The sequence below is a fragment of the Idiotropiscis lumnitzeri genome, chromosome 16, assembly GCF_059441095.1.
Source record: "Idiotropiscis lumnitzeri isolate Australia: NSW breed Sydney's pygmy pipehorse chromosome 16, RoL_Ilum_1.0, whole genome shotgun sequence".
Classification (NCBI taxonomy): Eukaryota; Metazoa; Chordata; class Actinopteri; order Syngnathiformes; family Syngnathidae; genus Idiotropiscis; species Idiotropiscis lumnitzeri.
The window spans coordinates 13,472,179-13,484,638 of NC_142406.1; the positions used below are offsets into that span (position 1 = coordinate 13,472,179).

At 41.4% G+C, this 12,460-nt stretch overlaps 3 protein-coding genes across 5 annotated transcripts in view; all 3 read right to left on the minus strand.

Annotated features, from left to right (window-relative positions):
- Positions 1–107: 107 nt before the first annotated feature.
- Positions 108–2,169, minus strand: mrpl24 (mitochondrial ribosomal protein L24). Its single transcript, XM_088319010.1, has 5 exons — positions 2,058–2,169; positions 1,663–1,873; positions 1,098–1,193; positions 453–687; positions 108–352 (listed from the first exon to the last, which is right to left on the minus strand). The coding sequence occupies exons 2-5, from the start codon at positions 1,843–1,845 to the stop codon at positions 216–218; spliced, it is 651 nt and encodes a 216-aa protein (XP_088175136.1). The 5' UTR covers positions 1,846–1,873; positions 2,058–2,169; the 3' UTR covers positions 108–215.
- A 262-nt stretch (positions 2,170–2,431) lies between these two features.
- Positions 2,432–3,842, minus strand: LOC148321551 (uncharacterized). Of its 3 annotated transcripts, none has more exons than XM_088319512.1 (6): positions 3,685–3,842; positions 3,313–3,475; positions 3,149–3,250; positions 2,951–3,076; positions 2,818–2,859; positions 2,432–2,605 (listed from the first exon to the last, which is right to left on the minus strand). In XM_088319512.1, the coding sequence occupies exons 2-6, from the start codon at positions 3,466–3,468 to the stop codon at positions 2,507–2,509; spliced, it is 525 nt and encodes a 174-aa protein (XP_088175638.1). In that variant the 5' UTR covers positions 3,469–3,475; positions 3,685–3,842; the 3' UTR covers positions 2,432–2,506. The 3 variants fall into 3 exon arrangements, with proteins under 3 accessions (XP_088175638.1, XP_088175640.1, XP_088175639.1); XM_088319514.1 differs by having other exon boundaries at positions 3,636–3,694; XM_088319513.1 differs by having other exon boundaries at positions 3,616–3,691.
- Positions 3,843–4,329: 487 nt separating this feature from the next.
- The window catches only part of LOC148321552 (uncharacterized), a 40,196-nt gene continuing 32,065 nt past the window's right edge, over positions 4,330–12,460 (minus strand). Inside the window, exons 3-7 of the mRNA XM_088319520.1 lie at positions 11,040–11,208; positions 10,110–10,243; positions 5,015–5,172; positions 4,618–4,831; positions 4,330–4,548 (exon numbers count right to left, since the gene is read on the minus strand). Of these exons, the coding sequence (XP_088175646.1) occupies positions 4,794–4,831; positions 5,015–5,172; positions 10,110–10,243; positions 11,040–11,208 (499 nt within the window). The 3' untranslated portion in view covers positions 4,330–4,548; positions 4,618–4,793. The remainder of the gene's footprint in view (positions 4,549–4,617; positions 4,832–5,014; positions 5,173–10,109; positions 10,244–11,039; positions 11,209–12,460) is intronic.

Here is a 12,460-nt window from a genome sequence, read left to right on the forward strand (position 1 = left end):
AAATACACCCCAAGTAAATCAGAGTAGTCCAAAACGACTGCATTTATGTCATATAAATGTAAACATTAAAGTCAGGCTGCTCTATTTGGACAAAGATATGCATAGAGTATTAATGGTGACATTTATTCATGAGATAACAACGACATACAGTCCATTTTAAACAAACCATCCTGTGGTGTGTCCAGGGGAATCGGACAAACGTCTACCGCCCAGGCTCAGTACCAGTAAGAGCGCCGGTGCCTCCTGTCCTCCTGGATGCCCATCTTTTCCATTACTTCCTCCTCCAGAGTCTTCAGGGAGGCCGTGTAGGTCTTCTCCAGCGTGTCCTCTGGGCTGGTGTCTTTGGGACCGTCTAAACAAAACAAAACATTGGGGAACATGGCATTCAATGAAATAAGAAGCCCCCCGCCCCTCCAAAATAATAAAAAATAAATAAATAAACATTCCCCAACCTTTCCACTGCTGAGGCACAATGCCATCTCGCCGCTCCACCACTGGCTTGGGGATGATGCGACCGGTCCGGAGCGACACTCGCACCCGCTCACCCTCCTCAGTGAACCGCCACTCCACCTCGGTCGGCTTCCTGTCGGCAGGGTCGACGAGGCCGACATCCCGCAGCAAGATGGGCGCTTCGCTAGCAATGTAGGTGCCGCGGTAATCATCGCTTTTCCCGATGTATCTGTAATGCTTCAATGCGAAGTGACAGTTCATAATAATTAAATAAATAAATAAAATCAATGGTTATAAGAGGTGCGACTGTTAATCATGACCAAAGTAATCAATTATTTTTTGATCATTTAGATTTTTTTTCTAATTGTCCAAATGCTCAGAATTCTCTCAATTCTCAACAGCAATTGTCCAATTTCTGTAACACACTTTGAAAGAAGGTTGTTTGCATTGGGGGAAAAAATTAGTGCTGCTTCTTTGGAAAATAATACTTCATTTATGTTTGTGCAATTTCTACACTGTCAATTAAAAATATCCTGCTTTTGAATAATGGAATGTAAATTAAAGCATTTTTGGGATTTGATTCTTAAAATAATTGTGACATTAATAAACATTGTATTATATAAATAAACAAATGAATGCAAGCTTACTGTGTTGAGACCCTCCAGTATGACCCAGTTTCTGCGCCTGAAGACCTGAGTGACTTTCCCCTGTTTGCCTTTGTCCTTCCCAGAAAGAATCTCCACCTGGAGGACGTAAAAGGTGAAATTTTGACAAATCATGACTAAGATATGATGAGCCTTTATTTGCGTAATCTGTATAACCCTTGTTTACATAGTGGTTCAAAGAAAATATAGAAATATTTTTTTAAATAGCATAAAAGGCAACTGTGAATCTGCAATTGCAGTGGAGTTAACAAGACACTGCTTTCCGCCGGTGAATAACGGGAACGATAATGCAACAACTCATATAACAATAGTTAACTGAGTCACTTAGTTGTGCGACGCCAATGCTTCCTTGAATGTCTGTATTATACTGCCCCCTAGTGGACAAGTCAAACAGTTTTTGAACGTAAAAAAATACCTAATCGAAGTCAAGTGGTTTTCGTTGAACAACACCTATTTATAAGAATACAATAAAGACCTCACACTAAATACTCGATTTGAATCATATTATTCAACTGTAACAACATCACGTTGAGTAGTTTGTGCTCACCGTGTCCCCTCTGAGCACAAACCAGTCCTCGTTGGCTATGGGCTCCACGAACACTTTGTTCCGCTTCTTGCCCGGCGGATTAAGCCGCTTGGCAGCCACGGTCCAGGGCCTGTTGGTGCCGTAGCGGTAGTCCTTGGGTACAACCACCCGTGCGGCCATGGACAGCACCGCCGTCAGCCTCATGATGCCGACCAGCCGCAACCTGGAGCAACTGAGCCATGGATGGAACGCGAGAGACGCTATGCTAACGTGAGCATGGAGTGAAATGGCGACTAGACAGCCGTCGCCCGTGTGATTTAGGAGCTTTTTACATTAATGTGGGCTTAAAATTACACAAAATAACGATACTAAGTGAATAAAATGTATCAAACAAAACAAGTTTAAATGAGTCTTACCTTCTTCTCAATGTCACACAGCGCGAGGAAGAGAAACAAACGTTAACAGCGCCGACTAGGGGACTGGATGATCACATCGGCGCATGCGCACTAACTAAACTGAGGACATCACCATTTTCGCACTTTGACTGTAGTTAAACAGTTTAAAGATTTTAAAGGGCAATTGAAACACATTAAAAGTGTAAATTGACTATGTATTGAATTATTCAAGTTGGACAGACAAAGATAAAACAAGACTCTCTGCAGTAAACATGTTTATGAAATGGACCAGCAGCTACAATATTAAACTAAGTGCAAGATCACAAGATCATCATTGCTCAGTGTGCGGGATTATTGATTTTAAACTCAGCAGAGTATGAAAGGACAAAACCAGCTTTCCATTGAGAACAATTGATTTATTTTGTTAAAAAAAAAAACACTTTTGAGTGCAGCCGCTTTGTGTGTTTGCTTTACGTGTTTGAGCGTTTTTCCAACAGCAAGTCCACGTAGGCTCCCGTCACCAGAGTCTCCTTGGTAATGCCCAACTGCTTCATCAGGTTCTCGGCCACCTACCACCAAAAACGGAAAAGTCACGACAAGCAAATAGTCAACAAGCCGTTTCAAAATCCGGTCCATATCTGATGAGCGGTGACTCGTGACAAAGACCGTATGAGCACGTGGGCAACTCGGGGCACAAGGAGGATGAGGAATAAACACTCAAAAAGCATTCTTGAAAAAAAAATAATTAATATTTAAAAAAGAAAGGAAAACACAAGCAGACCTGCTGGCCGTCCTCCAGTGTCTGGTCCGGACGCATCACCACCTGGGAGACGCATGTTCACAAAATCTCATCAATGGGTGAATGGCCCAAGTAGTAAGAGTTGCCATGAGGATGAATATGATGAAGATGAGACCTCAAGTTCCATGTAGTGTCCCAGGCCCTCAACTGTGTCCAGGTGCACCCGTGTTTGACCAATCAGGAAGAGACGCCGCTCCTTATGCACCTCGCCTTTCACACCCAGGGCATCCGACAGCACAGCCTCAACACACGGACATGGGAAGCATCAACGCACACACGCACACACACACACACACAGAAGTAGTGTTTGTACCTTGAGGCCGGTTGGGTCTGAGGTGGGGCTGATGGAGTATCGAGACAATTTGGGTCCGTCCGTGTCGGGACGCTCGTAGAAGATCAGCTGACCTGAGCCATCCTAAACACAAACAAACAAAACCAATGTGTTCTGACGTTTCTACTCTGAACGGACGGACGCACCATGAAGTCTCGCAGCTTGAGCCGTCCTTGGCGGCCGTGAAAGAAGGTGTCGTGCTGCCTGATGACGCTGCCGTCCGATTGGCTTAACTTGGAGGCCATCTTGGCGAACCCCAGCGGCTGGCTGACTTTGGCTTTGACCTCAACATTGGACAGCATGTCTCCACTGAGAACAACATGCAGTGACATTGCCATTGTGTCATACTATATATATATATATATATATATATATATATATATATATATATATATATATATATATACACACACGTGTATACATATATACACACACACATACATACATACCCAGATACATATATACGTACACACACACTTATCTTCCAAACGCAACAAATAATCAGTCACGTTACTCACGTGTCACGTTCACAGGGTTGTCTGTTGACACTTCCGGGTTGCTTGTTGTTGTCCAATGAAGGCCACCGTGCACTTGAGTTTACCGCGAAAACTGCCGCCGTCTAAGATCAGTTCACGGAACCTCCCAAAGTGGATCACCAAGGGAAAACCGACCCGCGATCAGCAATTGCGTACTACACACGATCGGATTTGTGCATCACTCGTTGCTGTTCTTGGCGCCTGAGAAGACGTCTCACTCGGCTTCAAAGTCTCTTAAAAACGCAAAACAATTACTATAATTACACCTTATTCACTAACTTTGAGAATGTAGCCAGTTAATAATGAGGTGGTTGTGTGTTGTTGACTTTGCAAAAAAAGACAACATGACACATTTGAGGAAAGAACTTGACGTTTTTAATCCTATTCTATCTTTGCATCTTTTCTCTCCCCAAGGATGTTTCAGTCAATTCCGTTGTCTTGTGGCTTTTGAAATAGCGTGTAGTTCAATGTTGTCTTGTGGCTTTTGCAATTGTGACCTTTCTCAGCCACAGTAGGTACACACAACTGAATCACTGTCACGCAAATGCTCTAAAAAGTCAACCCTTTTCACACAAACAAATGAAACTCTCACATCCATGCATCCATTATTCACGACTGAAAGGCTTTGCATGCGTTTATCTTTATTGCTGACGACCGGAGCGTTAGCATCAAGTTCGCGCTTAACAGGGTGGCAAGCAGGCGCCAAGCCCCTCGCTCCCTCGGTCGAAGATGCCATGTAACTTGGTGAGGAAGACATCTCCCATGATCCACGGCGAGCCCTGAGCCGACAAGATGACCCACCGCCTGGAAGCCGCTCAAGCACAGCTCTTCGTCCCCCAGCATCTCCTGACAGCGGCAAAGAGGCACAACGTTGACAGCGCCCAAAGTTTAGTTGGCCAACGGGAACGTCCTCACCTTTCTGACGTTCTGATTAGCCGTCAGCATGAACTCAATGAAGAACTGAGGCACCCACCCACACACAAACTTAGATGAATGAGCTGAAATTATGTGATGTCACAGATGATATAGGCCTGTTTCTGTGGGTGGGAGGTGGGCCGGGTGATGAGGGAGGTGCCTGTGCCTACGATGGCCTAGCACCCGCAAGGACAAAACGAGCTGGACAGACACACTGAAAGACACATGCATACGCATTAATGATGCAGCTCACGAGTGACCTGAAATAAAACACAGACACGCACAAAAAGAACAAACCACAAGTACACAAGAGATAGACAGAGACACACAAACACACGACAGATAAAGACAGACATACCGCACAAACATAAAGACAGACAAATGCGTTTCGACACACAAGCATGGAAGTGATTTGTTATGGAGGCAGTCCCGGCGGGGAAGCAGTGAGCGTAGCGCCGGCTGAAGGCGACGGGCCGATGCTCCTGCAAGAGGTCCTGCAGCACGCCGTCGGCACGCAACTGAGAGCAAATGGAGCGCCCTCGTCGCAAAGGAACCCTGAGGAGCATCAGAAAAGTATTAAACAACGTTCTTCCAGATTCTTCATACCCAGCTTAAGGGCCATGTTCTAGTGCACGTATTGTCCCCACTAGTAGCCTAAGAGAATTCAGCACATCAAATAAATGCCCACACGGCTTGTAGCCATGCCATGTTTGGCCAACTAGTGTGCCAGTAAACCTGACAAGTAATCTACTGTGCTGCAGTAGTAAAACTGCTAAGGCCAACTAATTGACATGTCTTATCCTAGTTGTCTCCTGGACTCCACGAGTAGCACCAAAATGCTTGCTGGAGATTTTGCCTCCTGTAGTTGTCCTACTAGTGTGCAAAATATTATAGTAGTGGAAAATCTAAAAAGTAAGTTAGTCTACTAGTGCGGGCCACTGTACGATTAGTGTTCATAAGGCTGACTGCTCTGTGTAACAGTACACTCTTTGTTCTCAATAGTAGATCAACTTTGGCATACTCGTAGTACAACTATGTTACTAGAAAGGCCAAACGTTGGTGCTATCAGTAGATATCAGGCTACTAGAGTGTGACGTGTCTACTTGCTGAACCAAATAGTGTTACTAGTGTTGCACAGTAGATTTACAAGTCAGTTAATTGTGCACTGGTATGTCAAAAGTGGCAAAAATACAGGAAAAATAAAACACTAGTATGACATTTGTTCTACTAGTGAAGACAAAGGGCATACTAGTTCACAGAACCTAAGAGAGAAATGTACTTCGGCATAATAGGAAAACTTCATGTTGCTAGCGAGGCAAAACTATTTACTAGTTGGCATGCGTGTTATTAGTGCAATTTCAACGATGACAAGAAAAGAAAGTAAATGCAAGTGAGTCAACAGAAAAAAAAAACCTATAATGTGAAAGTAAAGTACTAGAAAGCCCGTGTAAACGCATATGTAGATTACAGTGGTGGGCGGTCAGAGTCTTCTCTGCTGGCCTAACATAATCAAGATATCATGATCAAATTCAAGGTAAAAGTTTATTATACATATCCTACTTCAGGCTTAGTCGGCCATGTAAAGTGCTTTGTTACAAAAAAGTTATTTTTATAATTCTTCACATTCATGTGATATTATATCTATCCCAGTGTCATATCTTTAGGTGAGAGTTTTTATTAAATTAGGATTAAGATAGCTCGTGTAGCCTCGCAGATTTCATAGTATGCCTTCAAAAGCAACAAAGCGGGCGCTAGCAAAACGCGTTTTAACGGCCCCCACAAATGATAGACAATTGCGATAGCCAATCAGATGACGAGTTGGTTACTGTGCGCATTCTCGCAGGTCTTACGTTGAAGGAGCGAACGCGTTCTGTGATTCGATACTCACTTGTGACATGAAGCGCTATGCGGAAATGGACACCGGGCAGTATTTCCCGCCCGGCGCCCGTTCGAAAATATAAAATATATTTTTTGATCTTTTGATCCACAATGGACGAAGGAGGGAAAAGTGTGGATTCGATTGGGATATATTTGCAAGGCCATTTTGAAGACGGACCTTTCAAAAGAAGTTCTCTCGTGAGATGAGGTGAGTGTAACTGTATTTTATTTCCCAGGCGTCGTGTCATATATGACGGTGTTATAAGGGGTATTTATTCAAGTTTGGCCAAGTAGAACTACACTGAAGGCCAGGTCCGCCATATATATTTTAAAAAATAATCCCAGAGTCCTTTTTTAGATAAACTGTAAAAACCGTGCCACAAAAAAGTCGTGATTTATTTATTACATTTTCATTTTTTAACTGTCTAACTAGATGTTGCCAGGCAAATCAACCCCCCCATCACGCACACATCACAGAAATCTCGTTTTTAACCAATCACATTTCTGAGCCGTCAAACTAGAGTTCAGCTTCTACAGTACGTGTTGCCATGTAAATCACCCCCCCATCACGTACACACCAGTGAAACATTTTTCAGTGACGTTGCATTCTGCCGTCTTCTGATTGGTTGGTCAAAGCTACTCGAGCGGCTCTTCGTAACTGTACAGTACGCTGGACACTTGCTTCCAGACTAAACTCGAGAGATGTCTCATTTGATAGAACCCCCCAAAAACATTCGTTTCCGAGTAAAAATGAATGTTGTGCGGTTAAGTCGGAAAACAGTTTACTTGTGAGCGCAAAAACGTGCTACCTTTGACTGAAACCAAGTCAACTCAGCTCAGCTAGCGAAAGACGACGACGACGAACTCGAGAAAAAATGTTTCTCCGGTGAGTACGATGGATTTCATTTATGATTTTGTCATGTTCTTGGATAAATAACGATTGGAAACCGCTGGGGTCATTATTGTGTATAATATTTAAATGTGTTGAAGGGAATCCCTCGAAAATGATGATGCTTCTTTTCTATGAGAGTTCAAATAAATTAATGAGAAGTTGTATTTTTCTAGATAGAAAAGTCCTATACATTTCAGAAAATTTCTTTCCGTTAGAAGATAAAAAAAATAAAATTCGCGCTCTTTGTCGCTCTCCAGCCCCCCCACCTGTAAAGTACGCTGTACAAGGGGGGGGGGGGGGAGCGAGGGGGGGTCGGGGAGAGCGGGAGAGCGAGAAAGTCTCATTTAATGAAAAAAAAAACATTCGTTTCCGAGTAAAAGTGGATGGTGTGCTATTAAGTCGGAAAACATCTTACTTTTGAACTGCAAAAACTTGCTACCTCCGACTGTAACCAACTCAACTCAGCTAGCAAAACACGTCGACGAACCTTCGAGAAAAAAATTGCCTCTCGGGTGAGTACGATGGATTTATTAATGTTTTCGTCATGTTCTTGGATAAATAACGATTGGTGACCGTTGTATGGGTATATGTAGTTTTGGATTAATTTGTTTTGATGTAATTTTAATCATTTCTATCTTATTTATACGTGTTGAAAGGAGGCCCTCGGAAATGATGCTTCTTCTCAAAGGAAGTTTAAATTAAATGAATGAGAAGTTGTATTTATTTGATTAAAAAAGTCCTATACATTTCAGAAAATTTCTTTCCGTTCATTACAAGATTAAATTTCGTCCTCTTTCTCGCTCTCCGTCCCCCTGTACAGTACGTTGTACACCTGCGTCACTGCTGAACATGGGAGAACAACTATCTCATTTGGTAGAAAAAAAACATTCGTTTCGGAGTAAAAATGGATGTTGTGTGGTTAAGTCGGAAAACAGATTAGTTTTAAGCGCAAAAACTTGCTACCCTTGAATGAAACCAACTCAGCTAGCGAAAGACGACGACGACGAACTTTCGAGAAAAAAAATGCCTCCGGTGAGTACGATGGATTTATTCATGTTTTCGTCATGTTCTTGGATAAATGACGATTGGTGACCGCTGTATAGGTATATGTAGTTTTGGATTAATTTGATGTGGTGTCATTTTAATTATTATTTTGTATATTATTTATACGTGTTGGAAGGAGGCCCTCGAAAATGATGATGCTTCTTCTCAAAGAAGTTAAAATAAATGAATGCGAAGTTGTATTTTTCTAGATAAAAAAGTAATTTCTTTCCGTTAAATTACAAGATTAAATTCGTGCTCTTTCTCACTCTCTCCCTCGCCCCCTGTCCCTCCTTCTCTCCCCTGCACTCTCTCTCACGCATGCTCTCTCAACAAAACAAGTTTGATATTTTTAATAAAAGATTTTTTGTATGAAAAAAAAAACTTAAATATTTTATTTCGAGAATATGAATACTTTTCCCCCGAAAATAAAGCCACACTTTCATGCAAAAGAGAAGTGATCCAACTCAGAAAAGAAATCAGATAAATCAGTACCCTTACTGCCCAATCAGGTTGAAAAGAATTATCTGTATGCAGATACCTTCAACTTTACTGATGACATGTCTGAGCTGAAATATTTAGAGCCTTAAAATAGTTGAGGACCGACAATCAAGGGTGGGTAGAGTAGCCCACATTTTTTCTCAAGAATAAGTACTGTTACGTCAGTATAATAGAACTAAAGTGGAAATAAAAAGTAGTCATCCAAATAGTTACTTGAGTAAAAATAAAAATGTACTTGTTGAAAGAAACTGCTCAAGTACTGAGTTAGTTTAGCAACGGCTGATCTATTTTTGTATATTTTTAAACAACCATTCAATGAGACAAAAATAAAAGTAATTATCTTGAGGCCAATTAAAGTCCATCCAATCAATAGAATAAATTCAATTCATTAATTTTTTTTTAAAATAACCTTAAGATAAATTCAAGTACTTAAATAATAGAAAAATAATGGTATAAATAAAATACTGACTACCAGTTCAGGGTGTAACCCGCCTCCTGTCTGAAGATGGCTGGGATAGGCTCCAGTAGCCCGACCACCCCCTTCCCCCACCCTTGTAAGGAGAAGAGGTACAGCTAAAGGATGAATAAATAAAATAGCAAAAATTACAAGCCCCATTTTTTTTTTTTTTTTTAAACAAATGTAATTTGAAAGACAAACGTTTGCCTATCCACAGGGGGAAAAAGACAAAACTAATTTAGGAATCTCTCTCCCCCTCTCTCTCTCTCCCCCACTCCCACTCTCTCCCCCTATCCCCCCCCCCTCTTTAAAGACGCTCATGGCAGCCTGTGCGTGCTAAATACAGCTAGATTTTTGGCACAACATTCCCTGTCATAAATGAATAATATTTTTTTTGGGTGCTCGTTGATCTCCGTTTTGCTGCTATTAAAGGGATATTTACCACGTAGTCAGTAATTGTGCATAGGCAGTTTGTTTCCAGGACAGATCTGAGACATTATCTCTGGCTAACATGGCGTGCGAATGGATTCTTTTATTTCGGCGATTTAAGTAACAAGTTAAATGTAGCCTAATGTAGCGGAGTTAGAGTACAGTTTCTTCTTCAGAAATCTACTCAATTAAGTGTAAATAGTATAGTGACTCAAAATTATTCCTAGAAGTACAAAATTTACCATAACTTACTCAAGTAAATGTCATGGAGTAAATGTACTTGTTACTACGCACCTCTGCCTACAATTGAACTGTATGAAGGTCTTTTTAATTGAGCTCATAGCAGTACGGCAAGTGGTGATGTTCCTCCACCATGTTGCTGTTGGTGTTAAACTTGTACAGCATGCTTGGCCTGCCTCCTTGGACCCCTTCACAACACAAACACACACAAAGTGATAGTCACATGACCATATTGTGAGCCCACTATTGCACAGGAGGACGTGCAAGTAAGACAAGCACACTATAAAATTTTACTATTAATGTGTAAATCTTCACAAGAAGTACCTATAGCGTGTGGTTGTTATTCTCTTATGCTAAATTGTCCTCCAAGTGTGCATAAATGCCATGCAGTTGTAAAAGGCACAAGTGGCATAATGTTACTAGTGAGAATTCTTCTAGTGCACCCCGGTGGAAAAATACATTTTGAGAGTTTCTGACCCGAGTCAAGTGACAGCAGAAACTGTTGACGGAGACCCAATCAGCATGCCACATGCTTCCCGCAACAGAAACATTGTGTACTAGTCGACCAGAAGTTTGTAGCGCAAGTAAGCGCAGGCTTCTTTGATCTTTTCTGCTTGACTTCAAGCCTGATGACTTTCCAGCTTCTGAACAAATGCGCCCTTTCTGCCAGAAAGTGTCATGAAATTTTCATTTTTTAAACTGATTAAGGGCCAGGTCATGCAATAAAAGACTAAAAATTTAAATGTGTGTCTCAAAATAAAACCAATATTGTTCTTATTAATAGGATTAATTTTCCAATTTTTTGAGAAAATAAATAAATAAAATAAATATATGTTAATAAATTGACAGCATTTGTAAAATTATTTATTTTACTTATATGTTGGTGTTAATAAACAAATAAACCAATTGTTTTAAGAGGATAAATATGTAAAATGCCCAAGAAATACCAAGCACTTTTGACGTGTTGTAGCTCATTTTTCTCACCTTCTGTGCCTCCCTCTTCTCAGCTTGCTGGCTCGGATGGTAAAAACAGCTGAAGTTAAAAACGATGACGGGTACGGGCAGGGCAGCGAACACATGGAACCCACGATCATGCCCACACATGGAACCCATGATCATGCCCATGATGGTTTTTGGAACCATGTCGAGGTACCTGAAGAACAGGACATACTTCATCAGGTCAGACAATCATTTTATTCTTATTGAATGGGGGGCTGGGCGATAAACCAAAAATTTACCGTTACCGAAATTTATTACAATGACCAACATCATTTTGCACATGTCGGTAAATTCGGTGTTTAAAAAAGAAAAAAAAAGAAAAGTCTTTTCTGTCTGCGGCTATATTCATGCCCCTTTAAGACAGCTACAGCGGCTGTAGTCACGTGACTCCACCCATCTGAACAAGAAAAAAAAAACAGACGACTGCGCACCAGAGTACTCGAGACGGCACATTTTCCAGAGGATGCACACTTGTTTATTTGACTTGCATTGACGTTTCTTTCATTTTTATTTCGCATTTTTTATTTGGCATTATTCATATTGTTTACAAGAGACCACACAAATCTAGGGCTTTGCACATAGCATTACAGCATCTTGGCGCAATCTATTTTGCAGAAAAAGATTTTACGAGAGCTGCCCTTTATATCCTGTTCTTTGTGACATTGTTCGAATCATGCAAAGCAAGCTATTTGGAATGTTTATACAAATGATTTTTGTACTTTTATTTTTCATTGAAAGTAATGTGTACCAGTTGGATGCATTTGCTGCATTTATTTTGATTTTGGTCCATGGGGGGAATTTATTGTGCATTTATCGCTATCGAGGTAAAATTGCTCAATTTATCGCAATATTGACTTGAGGTAATATCGCCCAGCCCTGGGGGGGGGGTGTGGGGGGGCATTTGCTTTTGCTTCCATTCGCTTCTGCACCCACACGGAGGAGCAAAAAAATTTGTTTCGTATTCTCCATTGCACCACTCTCATTCTGCTGCCTGAATTTATGTTTAAGCTATGCTTATATTGAATCTGATTGAATAATACACCAACAATATCCACTCAACTATGAGACTTTGAAAGACTCATATGCTGTAATCATGATATTCATAACACGCACATAAACCACTGGAAAATGGATTTGGGATGGCTGAAGAACATGCGCCGCTGGAACATGGACTTTGGATGGCCAAAAGACGTGCTTTGCCAGAACATGGATAAGGGATGGCCGCTGTAAAATGGAATTCAGTCATCTTTAGGACTTTCGTCGTTGCAACGGGGACTTAGGACGGCTGCGGGACTTCTGCCGCGGGAATAGAAACTGGGGATAGTTCCGCAACCTGCACGCGTAGAACATGGACTTGGGATGGCTGCAAGATGTGAGCTCCTTTAAAATGGACTTGGGATGGCCAC

Bases quoted from the DNA above. Each gene is read 5' to 3' on its own strand.
- mrpl24 (XM_088319010.1), bottom strand. From the start codon at position 1,845: ATGAGGCTGACGGCGGTGCTGTCCATGGCCGCACGGGTGGTTGTACCC. The intron at 1,194-1,662 runs GTGAGCACAAAC...TACGTCCTCCAG, and splicing joins TTGTGCTCAGAGGGGACACG to GTGGAGATTCTTTCTGGGAA. The intron at 688-1,097 runs GTAAGCTTGCAT...TTCGCATTGAAG, and splicing joins TACTGGAGGGTCTCAACACA to CATTACAGATACATCGGGAA.
- LOC148321551 (XM_088319512.1), bottom strand. From the start codon at position 3,468: ATGCTGTCCAATGTTGAGGTCAAAGCCAAAGTCAGCCAGCCGCTGGGG. The intron at 3,077-3,148 runs GTACAAACACTA...CCGTGTGTTGAG, and splicing joins CAGACCCAACCGGCCTCAAG to GCTGTGCTGTCGGATGCCCT. The intron at 2,860-2,950 runs GTCTCATCTTCA...TGCGTCTCCCAG, and splicing joins GACACTACATGGAACTTGAG to GTGGTGATGCGTCCGGACCA.